The 15,992-nt window shown below is 39.4% G+C and overlaps 1 protein-coding gene across 2 annotated transcripts in view; it reads right to left on the bottom strand.

Annotated features, from left to right (window-relative positions):
* Positions 1 to 15,272, bottom strand: part of zbtb41 (zinc finger and BTB domain containing 41) — a 48,801-nt gene extending 33,529 nt beyond the window's left edge. Inside the window, exons 1-2 of one of the 2 annotated variants that reach the window (XM_039734997.1) lie at positions 14,925 to 15,272; positions 4,297 to 5,437 (exon numbers count right to left, since the gene is read on the bottom strand). In XM_039734997.1, the coding sequence (XP_039590931.1) occupies positions 4,297 to 5,395 (1,099 nt within the window). In that variant the 5' untranslated portion in view covers positions 5,396 to 5,437; positions 14,925 to 15,272. The remainder of the gene's footprint in view (positions 1 to 4,296; positions 5,438 to 14,924) is intronic. The other variant, XM_039734998.1, reaches the window with a different exon arrangement.
* Positions 15,273 to 15,992: the final 720 nt, after the last annotated feature.

The following is a 15,992-nucleotide window of genomic DNA, read 5'->3' as shown; positions in this document are numbered from 1 at the left end:
TTTTTTTCATTTTTTGTAAATGTAATCCCTGGTGAAAGTTGTTGCAATTCCTTGTGTGCTTAGATCCACTATTATCATTCTTGTCTTTATTCCAAAGAAGCAAAATGTATGTCGATTGAACAACTACAAGCTTATTACACTAACCGATTCTAAAGGTTTTTAAATGACTCATCAATAACCAGAGAGCTTGAAAAAAAATCTTAGTTTCAGTTACAAATCTGTCAAGGATCCACTGTATTGCCTATTGACTTGATGTTCCCAAAACCTACAATCTTTGTTTGCTGAATACAGTTCACTGGTTAATGATATTATATACAGCATATTACACATTGAATATTTGAAATGTCACTCAAATTTACATTAATACTGGCACAAGCTTTAAGATATTTTAGGCTAACAACTAACTCCATAATCTCACATTAACCCTGGTACAATCTATTTTGCTTTCTGTTTGGATAGTTTGTGCTGTCATCAACGATACGAATAGTTTTCTATACATTGGGAATTAGCAGCAATACCTTTTTCAAATGGGGGCTACTCGGGGACAATGGAACTTTATGCAGCTCAGTGTTAACCTTCCTGTAAGCTGACTGTGGCCAATGTCATAAGAAATAACACTCCTCTTACTTACTAAAAGAGCTAGTAATATTATGAGTGAAGGCCTACACTCAGTCCCAAAGAACCTTCAAGCACAGAACTGTTCACGTGCACTAAATGCTAATCATTGTGCATTAAGTGGACTGCACTGCACTGCAAGTGACTCACCACAGGCGACCCGCGGGCAGCCAACCGGGTAAGCAAAGTCTTTGGGTTCAGGGGGGAGTATGGTTACAAAGCTGAAACTTAAAGGAATTGACGGAAGGGCACCACCAGGTGTGGAGCCTTCGCTTCATTTGACTCAACACAGGAAACCTCACCCGGCCCGGACACGCACAGGATTGACAGATTGATAGCTCTTTCTCGATTCTGTGGGTGGTGCTATGGCAGTTCTTAGTTGGTGGAGCGATTTGGCTGGTTATTTCCAAAACGAACGAGACTCCCACCTGCTAAATAGTTACACGACCCAACAGCGGTCGGCGTCCAAATTCTTAGAGGGACAAGTGGCTTTCAGCCACGTGAGATTGAGCATTAACAGGTCTGTGATGCACATGTATGTCGGTACTGCACGCGCTACACTGAATGGATCAGCGTGTGTCTACCCGGCGTGGGTAAGCCGTTGAACCCCATTCGTGATGGAGACCGTGGCTTCCAATTGTTCCCACGAACGAGAAATTCCCGAATGCGTGCAGGTCATACGCCGCACTGATTACGTCCCTGCCTTTGTAAAGCCCCCATGGTCGGGTGACTTGGTGGATTATATATAAAAAAAAAGCAGTCAGAACCGCAAAGAACAATGAAAAATCAACGTGGAAACCGACTGAGGCGGTGTTTGGAAAATTAACAGTCAACGTGACTCACAGGTGCGTGTGGACTGTACACAGGCGAAAGCAACTCAGGTAGGGAGTTGGGGCGGGCACATAAGCGGGCAGTGCGTATTGAGCGGCGCCGTTCAACCCGCCCGCCGCTTTGGAAGGAGAAAGCGCGACGGCGCTCCTCCGTTTTCAGTCACGGACAATTGTATGTTGGTTAGTAAGCGTGCATTGTTGCAATGTTACTTTTCTTGGTGGTTTATTAAATTACGGATTTTTCAAATGTTTATTTTTTCCTCTGTGCTTAAAATCATTTAAAAGTGGCCTGATTATGCGCGTATGCTACGCCGGGTTGGCTAGTTTTAATTATTTCATCCTCTGAAAAATATCAAATAAACTGCTAATATAACACTATTATTTTCAATCACTGCAAATTGTTAAAGAGATTATACAGTGCATCCGGAAAGTATTCACAGAGCATCACTTTTTCCACATTTTGTTATGTTACAGCCTTATTCCAAAATGGATTAAATTCATTTTATTCCTCAGAATTCTACACACAACACCCCATAATGACAATGTGAAAAAGTTTACTTGAGGTTTTTGCAAATTTATTAAAAATAAAAACTGAAAAATCACATGTACATAAGTATTCACAGCCTTTGCTCAATACTTTGTTGATGCACCTTTGGCAGTAATTACAGCCTCAAGTCTTTTTGAATATGATGCCACAAGCTTGGCACACCTATCCTTGGCCAGTTTCGCCCATTCCTCTTTGCAGAACCTCTCAAGCTCCATCAGGTTGGATGGGAAGCGTCGGTGCACAGCCATTTTAAGATCTCTCCAGAGATGTTCAATCAGATTCAAGTCTGGGCTCTGGCTGGGCCACTCAAGGACATTCACAGAGTTGTCCTGAAGCCACTCCTTTGATATTTTGGCTGTGTGCTTAGGGTCGTTGTCCTGCTGAAAGATGAACCGTCGCCCCAGTCTGAGGTCAAGAGCGCTCTGGAGCAGGTTTTCATCCAGGATGTCTCTGTACATTGCTGCAGTCATCTTTCCCTTTATCCTGACTAGTCTCCCAGTTCCTGCAGCTGAAAAACATCCCAACAGCATAATGATGCCACCACCATGCTTCACTGTAGGGATGGTATTGGCCTGCTGATGAGCGGTGCCTGGTTTCCTCCAAATGTGACGCCTGGCATTCACACCAAAGAGTTCAATCTTTGTCTCATCAGACCAGAGAATTTTGAGTCCTGAGAGTCCGGGTGCCTTTTGGCAAACTCCAGGCGGGCTGCCATGTGCCTTTTACTAAGGCCACTCTTCCATAAAGGCTTGACTGGTGGATTGCTGCAGAGATGGTTGTCCTTCTGGAAGGTTCTCCTCTCTCCACAGAGGACCTCTGGAGCTCCGACAGAGTGACCATCGGGTTCTTGGTCACCTCCCAGACTAAGGCCCTTCTCCCCGATCGCTCAGTTTAGATGGCCGGCCAGCTCTAGGAAGAGTCCTGGTGGTTTGAACTTCTTCCACTTACGGATGATGGAGGCCACTGTGCTCATTGGGACCTTCAAAGCAGCAGAAATTTTTCTGTAACCTTCCCCAGATTTGTGCCTCGAGACAATCCTGTCTCGGAGGTCTACAGACAATTCCTTTGACTTCATGCTTGGTTTGTGCTTTGACATGAACTGTCAACTGTGGGACCTTATATAGACAGGTGTGTGCCTTTCCAAATCATGTCCAATCAACTGAATTTACCACAGGTGGACTCCAATTAAGCTGCAGAAACATCTCAAGGATGATCAGGGGAAACAGGATGCACCTGAGCTCAATTTTGAGCTTCATGGCAAAGGCTGTGAATACTTATGTACATGTGCTTTCTCAATTTTTTTATTTTTAATAAATTTGCAAAAACCTCAAGTAAACTTTTTCATGTTGTCATTATGGGGTGTTGTGTGTAGAATTCTGAGGAAAAAATGAATTTAATCCATTTTGGAATAAGGCTGTAACATAAAATGTGGAAAAAGTGATGTGCTGTGAATACTTTCCGGATGCACTGTAAACAATGAGAGTATGACTCTATGGAATTTAATACTAATAAAACTAGAGACTTTGAGTTTAGACAGTAGCAATGGTTAACATATTTTAAGTTTCCTGAAACCATCAACTACTTAACTCTAATTTGGGGGACTAACACAAAAATCATTGGCCAGAAAGCAATAAAATTAAATTTCTTAAAAAAAAAGATGAGAAAAAGAGAGCAGCTGAGGAAGAGATGACACTCTTTAACATGACTGAACTGAAAAACCATCATGTTCCAGTTTTACACAGCAACAAAACTCTGCAAAAAGCAAAATTATACATAGTCATTTATATAACATGTAAAATCATACGTTATGACATCCCTTTGTTTACGCTTTATTTCTGCCTCATGCTCAGAAAATGCCCAGTGAGGCTAGAAATGCAGCCAATTAAATTTTTACGGAGTTTTAAACTTCAAACAGCCTTGCTTAAAGACAGCACTTGAATAGATACTGTATGAATTTATTGGTTAAGGTTAAATGCACTTGTACTTGATTCAATATTTTAAAAATGTATCACTATTGTATATGATAATGTCTGGCTCAGTATAAGGGCAACTTGCAGGATGATGTGAATTTCTCTGTTATTTTATTCTGCACAAAGGCAGATCAACTGTTATAGCATTTAAGTAACTGAATTAAAAATATTTCAATATACTTTATTTAACTATTAGGTGAGCTTTAATATTGATGCACTAAAAGAAGCATGCACTAACACACCTGTATATATAGTAATATTATAACTAAAAATGAAGCTTTAAATTAATGACATCATGTAAGAAATGTAAACTTTTGTTGTTTAGACTTCTCACCTGCTCTGTCGAAGGTTTTATCACATTTTGGACATTTAAGTATTTTCTTATTGGCACTATGAACAATGACTGGTGCAAGACCTTCTGGGAAACTCTGACTAGGAACTTCTGCATCTATATTTTCATTGTCACTAGGCTGCTGTGCATCTGATTCACTTGATGCTCCTTCAGACTGGTTTTCCTCATCTTCACTCTCGGAGTCTTCCTCTTCAGAGAAGCTGAATTTGTCCTCTTCACTACAAGTTTTATCTGAACTACTGTCATCTGATGTCTCTGAACATTCATCACTGCCAAATTTTATAGGGCACTTGCGCATACGGACAGACCTCCTTGTCACATGTTCTGTGTCCTCAAATGTTTTAGATCCTTCATCAGACTTTCCTTCCAAAACAGCACTGTGAGACTTTGCTAAATGATTTTCAAGAGATTTTCTATAACAAAAGCGCCGACTACATATTGTGCATTGATTGCTAGAGGGGTCTGCACCACTGTCCTCTGATATAGCTGTACTTTCCACACTGTATGAAGTTTCTTCAACAACCTGTCCCGTTTGTGTAGATAATGCAATTCCTTCACTTGTCAGCAGATTTACTGCATCAATTATGTCTAGGAATTTGGCTGCCTCAACAAGTGATGGGATTTCACTTTCATATATTGTAAATTCAGAGGTGTATAAAAATTCCAGCAAATGCTGGAATGCTGTATCTGTGACATGGTCCAACATGACACGATTCATTTCAGGATTTTTACTCAAGCGAGCATTGAAATAACTACTACCAAAAGAAACAACCACCTTGTGTGCAGTGTACTGTTTTCCTTCAACCATTATAATTAGGTCACAGAAGGAAGATGGCTTTAGTCTGTCAGCATTTAGGAACTGAAGAAAGTTTCTGTTGTACTGTGTGCAGCATAAGTGCTTTTTTTGTCCTTCTAGAAGAGGGTACGGATTTATCGGATGACGTTCAATACCCAAACAACAGTTACTGCAATCATCCGCCAACATATCAGATGAGACATTTTTTACAGAACTGGGGGAAAATTTGTCCTTCTGCTTGGTATTTCGCCTCTTTTTCATTGTATAGTCAACAGCAACGGGCATAAATCTGGAAATTGCTGGAAATAAATCCTTCCGTTTGTTTTCCTATGGGAAGACAAAGTTAAAAAAAACATAAATAAAGTTGGATAAACACAATCTCATTCCTGTCTTGTACTCCATGTTATAGAGGGCAGGCTATTGCTGCAAATTACACTGGTACAGACGAGACAACGGTTGAAATTTGTCAACATGGAGACATTTTCCTATATCATTTCTACTGTGGTTTAGCACATTAGGAAGTTGCCATTGTTACTTCTTGTAAAAATAACATGTTGTTGTGGCATGGTGGGGAATAGGATGTTCCATTACCTTCTGAAACAATGCGGTATGTAGCTTTAGAAGTGTGAAGAAGGAAAAGGTAGCAAAGAATGAACAGTGGGCTTTCATTGTGAAGGACTGATGGAACATGTTTTTGGCCATTAACAAGGTGTCTTTTGGAAAAAAATATGATTAGAGTACTGCTACATTGAAATGCTTAGCACTTATTCTTAACATTACTTTTCTTTTTTGAAAAGGGAATAAACAGGAAAAAAAAGTGAATTTAGTTAACCTAAGCAAAACGTCACTTTAAGCCACCAATTAAAACAATAAAACATGACTTGTTGGAAAACACAGCTTTATAAGCATAAAAATTCATATGATATAAATTCTTTGAATTATAGGTTTATTATCTGTAACAATTATGTCTGGACTTATTTTGTGAGCTGATGTAACCAAAGGTTGTAAGTTAATATAAATTATCATCTATAGATATATCCCAATTTCATATATTTTTTTTCCCCAACTTGGACACTGATGTCAAAAACATTTCTGAATGGTAAAATTGTTTTGTCAGTTACTCCAATAATACATGATACAATAGAAACATGACCAGTGTCAATAATCCATAGTATGAATACCAAATTTTTACAGGAGAAAAGACTTATCTGAGCATTGTGTCAGGTAAATCAAGTGTACATTTGATGTGCAAAAGCAGAGAATATGTAATGTCTATATGTTTAGTTATATACAATTTCCAGTATATTTTGTTATATCCATCCATCCATCCTCTTCCGCTAATCCGAGGTCGGGTTGCGGGGGCAGCAGCTTGAGCAGAGAGGCCCAGACTTCCCTCTCCCAGGCCACTTCTTCTAGCTCTTCCGGGAGAATCCCAAGGCGTTCCCAGGCCAGCTGAGAGACATAGTGCATCCAGCATGTCCTTGGTCTTCCCCGGGGCATCCTCCCGGTTGGACATGCCCGAAACACTTCACCAGGCAGGTGTCCAGGAGGCATCCTAATCAGATGCCTGAGCCACCTCATCCGATTCCTGGAGGGGTTCAGAGTAGAGCCGCTGCCCCTCCACATCGAGAGGATGACTGAGCTTCTCACCCTATCTTTAAGGGACAGCCCAGACACCCTGCGGTGGAAACTCATTTCAGCTGCTTGTACTCGCGATCTCGCTCTTTCAATGACTACCCATAGCTCATGACCATAGGTGAGGGTAGGAATGTAGATCGACTGGTAAATTAAGAGCTTTGCCTTACAGCTCAGCTCCTTTTTCACCACGACAGACCGATGCAGAGCCCGCATCACTGCGGATGCCGCACCGATCCGCCTGTTGATCTCACGCTCCATTCTTCCCTCACTCGTGAACAAGACCCCAAGATACTTGAACTCCTCCACTTGGGGCAGGATCTCTCCCCCAACCCTGAGTGTTATAGCACACTTCAAACCGTTGAGCTCAGAGAGCGCTAAATATTTATAGTTAAATTGCAATATGCACATACAAATATTCATATAATTCAAATAACCTTTTTTTTATTTAAGGATGCTTCTAATATTAACAACACAAGCTGTGACAAATAACTGAAATTAGAAACAATGTTCCAATGTGCTTAAAAATTTAAAAATAGGCGATACACGAGCAAGAAATTATTCTAAGACCACAGTAAAGGGCATATGTGGTGGTCTAGAAATAGGACTGTAGTTAGAGGTTGTCAGGACTGAACAAAGCCCCTACATTTGGTGGGGAAAATCAACAATACATTATGGACATGCTGTCACACAAGTACTAACTCTGATTTGAAGCAGAAGTAAAACAATATGAAACTGTTTCTTCAAGGAGGCAATGGTTTGCAGAACTGATGAATCAGGCTGCTGCTGGTATCCTAAAATATCCCCCCTATGCCCTCTAGCAGACAGAAAAAAATTGATATAATACATGCACTCTCAAGAGACTACAGTTTTATCTGGATAGGCTTTGTCCTAATAGACAAGTGAATCAGGCAGGATTGTCATAAAAGGTCCATTATGAGGCAAAAGAGTTTTCCTAGATTATCACAGTATGATCAAGTTGTCTCTATTGAAGAAGCCAAGGCAGTCAAACTCCACATTGTGACACCAACTGTTCTGGCAGTTTGCCATGCAAGAATATTGGCAGGATTGCACTCATCATTTCCATGTGTGAATCTGATACTTATTAGCCCAAGCAGAGAAACAAGACTCACCACTAAAATAACCTTATGTCAGCCCACAGATGTCCAGGCCTAGTCAGAGTTTATGAGTTATCCAACATTCTGAGATGTCAGCCTGTCATATAAGGCACCACTCAATGCCATATTCATGCACTGGATCTCAGCCTATCATGTCAACACCTGGGTAGTGTTGCTCCTTTGTTTAATTCATATACTGCCACACAAGTGTGACAGAATTCCTTCAGCAATTATAATTAATACTGTCTTCACTATATCATTTGTAAACCTAAAATGTGCTATTATACAGTATTTAAACCTAAAATGTGCTATTATACAGTATTTCCGGCTATACAGTAATTCTTGCATTATAAAGACAGAAAATGTGATTTCAACAAACTTACTCAATTGCTTGTCTAAATGACAAAGCATGTGTGAAGTATCCATCCATCCATTTTCTAAACCGCTGAATCGAACACAGGGTCACGGGGTCTGCTGGAGCCAATCCCAGCCAACACAGGGCACAAGGCAGGAACCAATCCTGGGCAGGGTGCCAACCTACCGTAGGAAATGTGTGAAGCACTCTAAGAATTATGACTGAAGTAAAAGTATCTCAAGGCACATCAATCTCATCCTGTACAGTCTGTGTTTTTATAAACTTTTTTTTGCATGACTGATGTAGAGACAGTCATAAATGTAACAAACATTTCAAACCTATCATTTACCTATCTAGCCATACCAGTTGCACATGCAATTGCATCCCTTCTTATATGTTAATTTACAGGTACAGCTGTCTAAGACTAGGGCACAAGATATTTAATTTTAAAAAAAGTCAAAGCTGTCTTGGAGGCAGAATAGTCACATCACTAGATTAACTTTATATCGGTAAAAATAAAAAGCTGATCAAAAAGAAGAAAGGAGGAGGAAGTACTTGTAAGTCAAGTATCCTCTTACTATTGATACTTTAAGCAAACAAGAAACAGGCCACTTGGAAAATAAAACATTTAGCAGTACCAGACTGTATGTAGTTCACATATTATTTTGCTTTTATTTTTGGCACTATCTATTTGAACTAAATATATGAATAAATCTGTAACTTTTTTTATCCTACCTGTTTTCATGCTCTGTCTAATAGCCTGGGATTATAGATGTAAAAGGAAAGGGAAGTGCTGAGCTACATACCTAACTGTGTGGAAGAGTATGAGACTTGAGGTATTCTGTTAAGGTCTAGATAAATAAAAGAGTATGAAGAGAAGAAACAGGGCCTGCCTAAGACCCAATCATGACAAAACAGAAGGCGGATAGTCTCACCAATAATGACAGAGTATACCAAACTGCGCTGACATTAGTAACAGTGACTTTAAATAAACAGTGACTGAAACAGATAGATGGATGAATCACATGATAGCTGTTAATTGCCATAAAAGGTACTATCTCAAAAATTACCAAGGAACTTCTTTAACACAACTGTAATTTTTGGCAGCATTGCCATTGGATATATATAAAAAAAAAATTAAAAAAAAAAAAACACTTTTTGAATCCAAATGGGAATCACACATCAAAAAAATCAAACTTGTGTTTATGAATTTTTCCACAAACTCAGAATGCTATGGTCTAATGGTCATCTTTCAGTTAAATTCCTACATCTAGATGGGTTTATGTTTGGAGAAATACAAAGGATGGCTTCAATACACAATGTTTGCTCCCAGCTGTTAAAAGTGGTGGTTTATCTGTATGGATATAGGCAGTCATCTTGTGGCCATCTGCAAGGTGTATAATCACAAAGGAATATGACGTAATTTTATAGGACCACATGTTCTGGACCAGGAGGTTCCCCTATTCCATGATAGTACCTCCATACGTTTGCTAAAATAATTCCAAGACTAGTTTTATGAAAATTGGGATGAACGTAAACACCTTCTATAACCTCCCCAATCACCAGATCTAAACATCACGGAAACTTTGTAGCATACCCCTCAGCTTATAGCTTGTGTGGAATGTGCTACCAGATTTGCATAGCAAGGAAGCTGCTACGCTTTTAAAATGAGGGACGGATAAAGTCAGGCTAACACCTAAGCCCTACAGAATTTCCACCCTGCCACCCAAATATTAACAACACCAAGGAAAAAAACCATTAAGATAAAATACACTAAACACACAAATATATAAATCCTTATTTGCTAGAATAACTATTTACAAATACAAAAAATACTAAACACACCCCAACGACGATGATTTACAGCACTGGAAAAAAAAAACGTCCTTACTCTAAATGATGGGGGCGATTCTAGAAATGGAAACTAGGGTTAATTTATGGAAAGAAGTGTGTAACTGCTGGACCTGGAATATGAATAGTGAAATTCTGTCCAGCTCTTATCCAACAGCATCAAAGGACTGGATTGGGAGGAAAAGAACCCACTGCCGTCCTTGCGTCTTGTGGTCGAGCACCACCCTTCTCCACTATGAATGTCCAGTAACTGAAAATGTGTAGGAGCTGCTGCAGATGATGTTGATTAGAATATGGTCCACTCGAAAAGTCCCGCCACATCCTTCACTTCTGGTTTTATTGGTACAGTGCATACAAACCACAAATTACCAATCCCACAAGCCCCTCTGCATCAGTGCAAACCTGTTTAAAGACACTGACCCCAATTTACAAACAGAAATCGGTGCACCCACTGTTGTCATTCACATTTAACAAACACTCAACAGGACACACTTACATAGAAACAAAAACCCCCTATGTGGCCCCGCTACAACTTTAAGGCACAAATCTGGAGTGCACTTTCATCCCTCAAATAACTGGAAGAATCTTAAAGGAAAGGCTTGTATTACAGGATGCCAAAAAGGACTGAAGCTGTTCTGAAGAAAAAGAGTGGCCCTCCTATATATTAGGTGTTATATTAAGTGTTTCTGTTATTTTGTCCACCCCTGCACACATGTACTGTACGCATAAAAGTGGATATATACCAGGTGAAACTAATCTACTTTAAGCACTTTGGTCTTCAGCAAACCAAGAAAAGAAAAAGACAGAAAAAGACTTTGTAAGAGCCAATCACAAGGACTGTCACAAGTACAGTATATTAAAGCTATATAAACTGTCACATCAGTAACATGAACCACACTGAAACATCTGTGTGTTCAGTTTTCTAGCAGGAACACCATGTTACAGTATGTTAAAATACTGACTTTTCAACTTTAATTTAAATGTTAAGGTTGAAAGAGAATCTCATATATTAAAAGATTTGTTTTCTAGAATGTGAGAACCTTTTAGTCAAAGGCTCTGCCGTCGACAAAATTGTAATTTATTTTTCTAGACTTCATTTTTTAAAAGTACAGGTGTTAACAGGACTTGTAGTATAAAGGGGGAGAGCCTGGTATGACTTTTTTTCTATTGTACTCAGACATTTATTAATAAACATCCAAACAAATAAATCATAAAAGATAATTAATAATTACAAAGGGTTATTATAAAATGAAACAAAAGAAACTCCCTATCAGCATCCATCTCTTCATACTACACCCAAGTCCCACACATCCCCATATAGGAATAATTTAGAACAACAGAGAACTGTACCACAGCACACCAAAGAGAGAGGCCCGTTCCATATGACATGCCCTAATGCACAGAAAATTAAGGTTTAAATTAGTGATGGTGATTTTGAGCTATCCAGCACAGGACCTTCCACACCACATAATGTCATTTAGAAGTGATGAGACAAGAAGACCCATTAATCCTAGCAGCTGTGATTTCAAGAAAAACATGACTAATATACAGGGTGGTCCAGATCTAATTATGCAGATCCAGATCGTCTGGATGACTATGATTTATGCGGGGACGATTCCAGTTTGGCGCAAAGACGATTCTTCATGTCGTCAATTCGCACACTTCTCGATGTTCCAGGATTTTTCGGGTGATTTTCTATGTAATAAACTTAATAAGATATAGTGTAATGAAAATTGCATAATTAGATCTGGACCACACTATAGAGGCTTTCCGATATGAAAAATAAAGAGTCTTGAAATTTCCAGCGAGAGCCTAGAAAAATCTTAGCAGCAAATGCACTGAGAAAGAACAGCCTTCACTGGATGGAAGGGAAGGAAAAGTAGGAAGTCCAACAAGAAAATATTTGAGGAAGAAGAGGGTGCAGATAAGTACAATGCTAGACAGAATGATAGCTATAGAAGAAAACAAGGAAAATATTGGGGAATACTCCCAGATCATTTTTGAAGAATAAGAGACATCCTTAAAAAACATTCCCAGGAAAGGTCATACAATCAAAATAGAGTGACTATGAAATGCAACATGATTGCTAAAGGATTTGAAGAAGAAAATAGAAAGATACAGAACAATAAAGAAGAGGGAGAGAAAGAAGAGGAGAACATTGTTTTACTATTAAGGATTGTAGTGTCCCACTAAATTGCAAACTGAAGGAAAAGAAGGAAGAAAGAAATTGTAAATTTGGCACTTAGAGATTGGAACATCCAGGAACCACCGTAATTACTAACATTTCAAAGAGTTATAATCCTCTGACCTGATCAAGAAGAATTGGATATATAGCTGTCACTTATGCAAAATGATCAATTATTGAAGACTGAGGTAATTGAGTGCCACTTTAGGCAGGAGTCAAGGTACTTTTCAGCTGTGCTTCATATTTTCAATGCATATGAAATTAAGTGACCTAATCTTGCAGCACAAAATTGTAATTTTATGTCTATAAATAAATGTATTAATATTATTATTATTATTAGTATTAAACAAAGAACCGAGACACTTTTTGAGACTTACGAGAAGGGGAGCCAAAAATTTCCAGAATCAGTATGGTGCAGTATTCTCAAATATGCTTTTAGATATTGTATGCCTACAAGAGTGATTAAACTGTCCACCCAGCGGCACTATACGGAGTTGTAGGAGTGTGCATTTTGTTGTTTATTGTGGAAATATGCAGGTATTTTGGAGATTTATTCTGTCCAAAACACCAGTGCAGATTTTCAAGGGAAAATGAAGATTGTGCTTTTTTAACATTGATGAACTTGTTCATAAAGAGCTTGTTCTGCCTGAACATAGTTAACAGGTCACATGACCTGCTGAGAAATCAACTGGAAAGCATGGAGGGGGGCGGGGTGGTCTGAAGGAGTGGCGCATGCAGAACTGTTTTGCATCATGACAACTCACGCACCTAAACTCACTGTACTGTCAGTCAGAAGTTTTAATTAAAAACAATGTGGCGGTTGTTTCTCACCCCTGTATTTGCCAGATCGTGATCCATGTGAAGTCTTTTTGTTCATAAAATTAAAAATGAGAGCAAAGGGATTGAGAAAAAGATTTGCTACCATGGAAGAAAAGTAGGAAAATATGCCGGAGGCATTGAAACACTTTTTTTTTTTTTGTTATATCCAAGGAGAGTGTTTTAAAGGTGACTGAAAAGGAATTGATGTAAGTTTCACAATAAAGTTTTTTTTAATACAATTACAAATTTTAGGGACCCCCACCACACATCCACCTCCATTCTATGTCTGTGGATTACTTTTGAAATTTCTTTTGAACTTTACTGGACACTCACATTTGTATGCAGAAACGTGGTATATGCTTGCACTACCTAGTTGCTGCATTATTTTAAGTTTACAGAAATAGTACAATTTAATTGGTGTGATAGACACAACTGATATAATCAATATTGCTTAGTTAACTTCATTTCTTAACATACAGGTTTAATTCTGTAGTATTTTTAAACTGCTGATATCAAATCAAGTATGCTTATTGTGTGAGAACTGCAGAGATTTTTACATTGGCATGTTCTCAATATATGCATAGGCTTTCCTCCAACATCCCAAGAATGTTCTCTGTCCATCTGACTGGCCATTCTAAATCGGACAGATGTCCTTGTCCAGGTCAATTACCAGGGTGGGTCACCAAGCTTCTGCATATTATTCCAAATGCTGCAGCATACTGTATTTGGTGTTCAACCAGCTGAAGTTGACTCCCCGTAGCAGCACTATTAAGTTAGTCTAGAGTAGACAATGGGTCGTAGACAATGGGTCAACACCACTTGTGAGGTCCTATGCCCCTTCTCGACCACTCAGGTCCGTTGATGAACAGCATCTGGTGATGTTCCCTCTACATGACATCAAATCTCAATCCACTCTTTTCACGTGTAGGTCCTAGCTACTGGAACAAACCATTTGAGGACTCTAGTTTGGTGAATTTCTTTCTAACAACCTGTTAGGTTTTTGTAACCAAGGAATTGTAACTCGCTTGTATTCTGTTCTGAGCTCTTTGCTGGCGGTGATCAACTTTGTAACCTTCGTCTGTAACAGTTGCTCCAAAACAGTCCCTCCAAGGTGATGTTTACTTGATTATGTTGACCTCTTTAGTAAAACGCTTTGGATAAAAGCGTCTACTAAGCAAATAAATGACCTACTTTGCACCCAATAAAGAGAAGACTGACGGCAGGTCTCCTAAATTGGATTAAGCACGCTGGAGAATGTTTTTTATCTCATCTCTAAATATGCAATGACATCTAGAATACGTTTAAGAATACGATATTTTTTGTACTAATCTGTTAGCAGGGGATCTAATCTCTACAAATTAAACTCACGAATTAGTGCAAACTCAGGATTATGCCTGTCATAAAACACGTCGGCATTCTTACAGTAAAGAAAGAGGCCTTACAGGCCTTTCCAATGTTTTGGCGACACCACCGCTACAGATGTGGCACATCAGCCACTCCGTTCTATAAATCTGTCAGTCGAAAGCATTAGGCACGACTTTCAAACGTTCACATTGTGGCATGCGAATCAGACAACTGATAACCCTGTCTTGCAGACCTCTATGCTAATTTTTTTTGCCATTACTGAATTGTTTGTGTAGAAGACTTTGCAGCACCTTAAGTGTCATGCTTTTTGTTCTTCACATTTCCCCGACCTCGCCAGCTAACTCTAAAAGCCACATTCGGTCAGCGGAGCCACTAAAGCAGGGCTGATTCCGGCCGGCCCCGCTGAGCCCCTTTTGAAGCGCACGGGCCCCCCCGCGAGGGGAGTTCACTGACAAACGACACCCCTTATTAAAACGCAATACTTACAGTTTTCAATGTCGAAACGCTTCCTTCCCCGTTTACCCGAAAAGACACATAATTCTCCGCGATGCACTCGGTATGTCAAACATATTAAAACGTTTCTTTCCAAAGTCAGGAGAGAAGACCCCACCTCAGTATTTTCGCCATGAAATCCGACGTCCTAGCAAAGCGGCCGCTAATTGGCTAAACGGGCTCGCGTGCTTCACTTGACATCCGAAACCGGAGGAGTTGAACGGTGGCGTGGCACCATACGACGTTTTATATTTATATTCATGCAGCATCAAAATGCGCTGCTACAGTGTACAAATTGTTCTGTTATGTGATGCAGCGCCCGAAGTTAGTAAGTATCACACATGCTACGACAGTATATGTATCGTTACTGTAATCGCGCTTGTCTTGCAGGGGATGACGGGAAATGTAGTTTAAAGCACTGCTTTTGAGTCGAATAACACGGAGGGTTTTTACTTGGGTTCCAGCGCTGGTTCCTGATTTGTTCTCAGTGGTCCTGGGCTAGGCTCCGAAACGTTTAATCTCGACCGGGATTAAACGCATTCGACAGTGAATGAATGGGTGTTATATAGCAGTAATTGTCAACCTGTTTGACCGTGGGACCCAGTTATGTGTTGATAACAATTACTTACACGAACACTTGAAATAACTTCTTTTTTTGGACGTCTCCTGACTCATATTAAAAAACTTAACGTATGATATACCATTCTACTCGTAAGGGTGTCAAGTTATGCAAGGCAAGACGTTGAACCTTTTAGAGTTCACCCCCTAGTTTTTGCCCCTTTACACCTGAAAATCCCTCATTTTTAGTCCAGTTTTGGGCCATATTTTGTGAAGGAAATTGCACGCTTATGGTGTCTTCTGCAAAAATGATCACAAGAACTTCATAGGCTTTTTTCCCCCCTGACATTCATTTTTGGTCTGTTTAACATCTAAAAGAGTAAATTACCACATTCGTAACTCAAGGCTTCTTTCTACTTTCTTTTTTCCCCATTACCTCTAGATATTTATGTGGCTTCTGAACTTTTATCAGTTTATTGTTTTACTCCCTGCTTCTCTTCTGTT

This window comes from Polypterus senegalus, chromosome 14 (genome assembly GCF_016835505.1).
Source record: "Polypterus senegalus isolate Bchr_013 chromosome 14, ASM1683550v1, whole genome shotgun sequence".
NCBI classification, from domain to species: Eukaryota; Metazoa; Chordata; class Cladistia; order Polypteriformes; family Polypteridae; genus Polypterus; species Polypterus senegalus.
The sequence above is the reverse complement of the archived record's forward strand: the minus strand, read 5'-3'. Positions and strand labels throughout refer to the sequence as shown.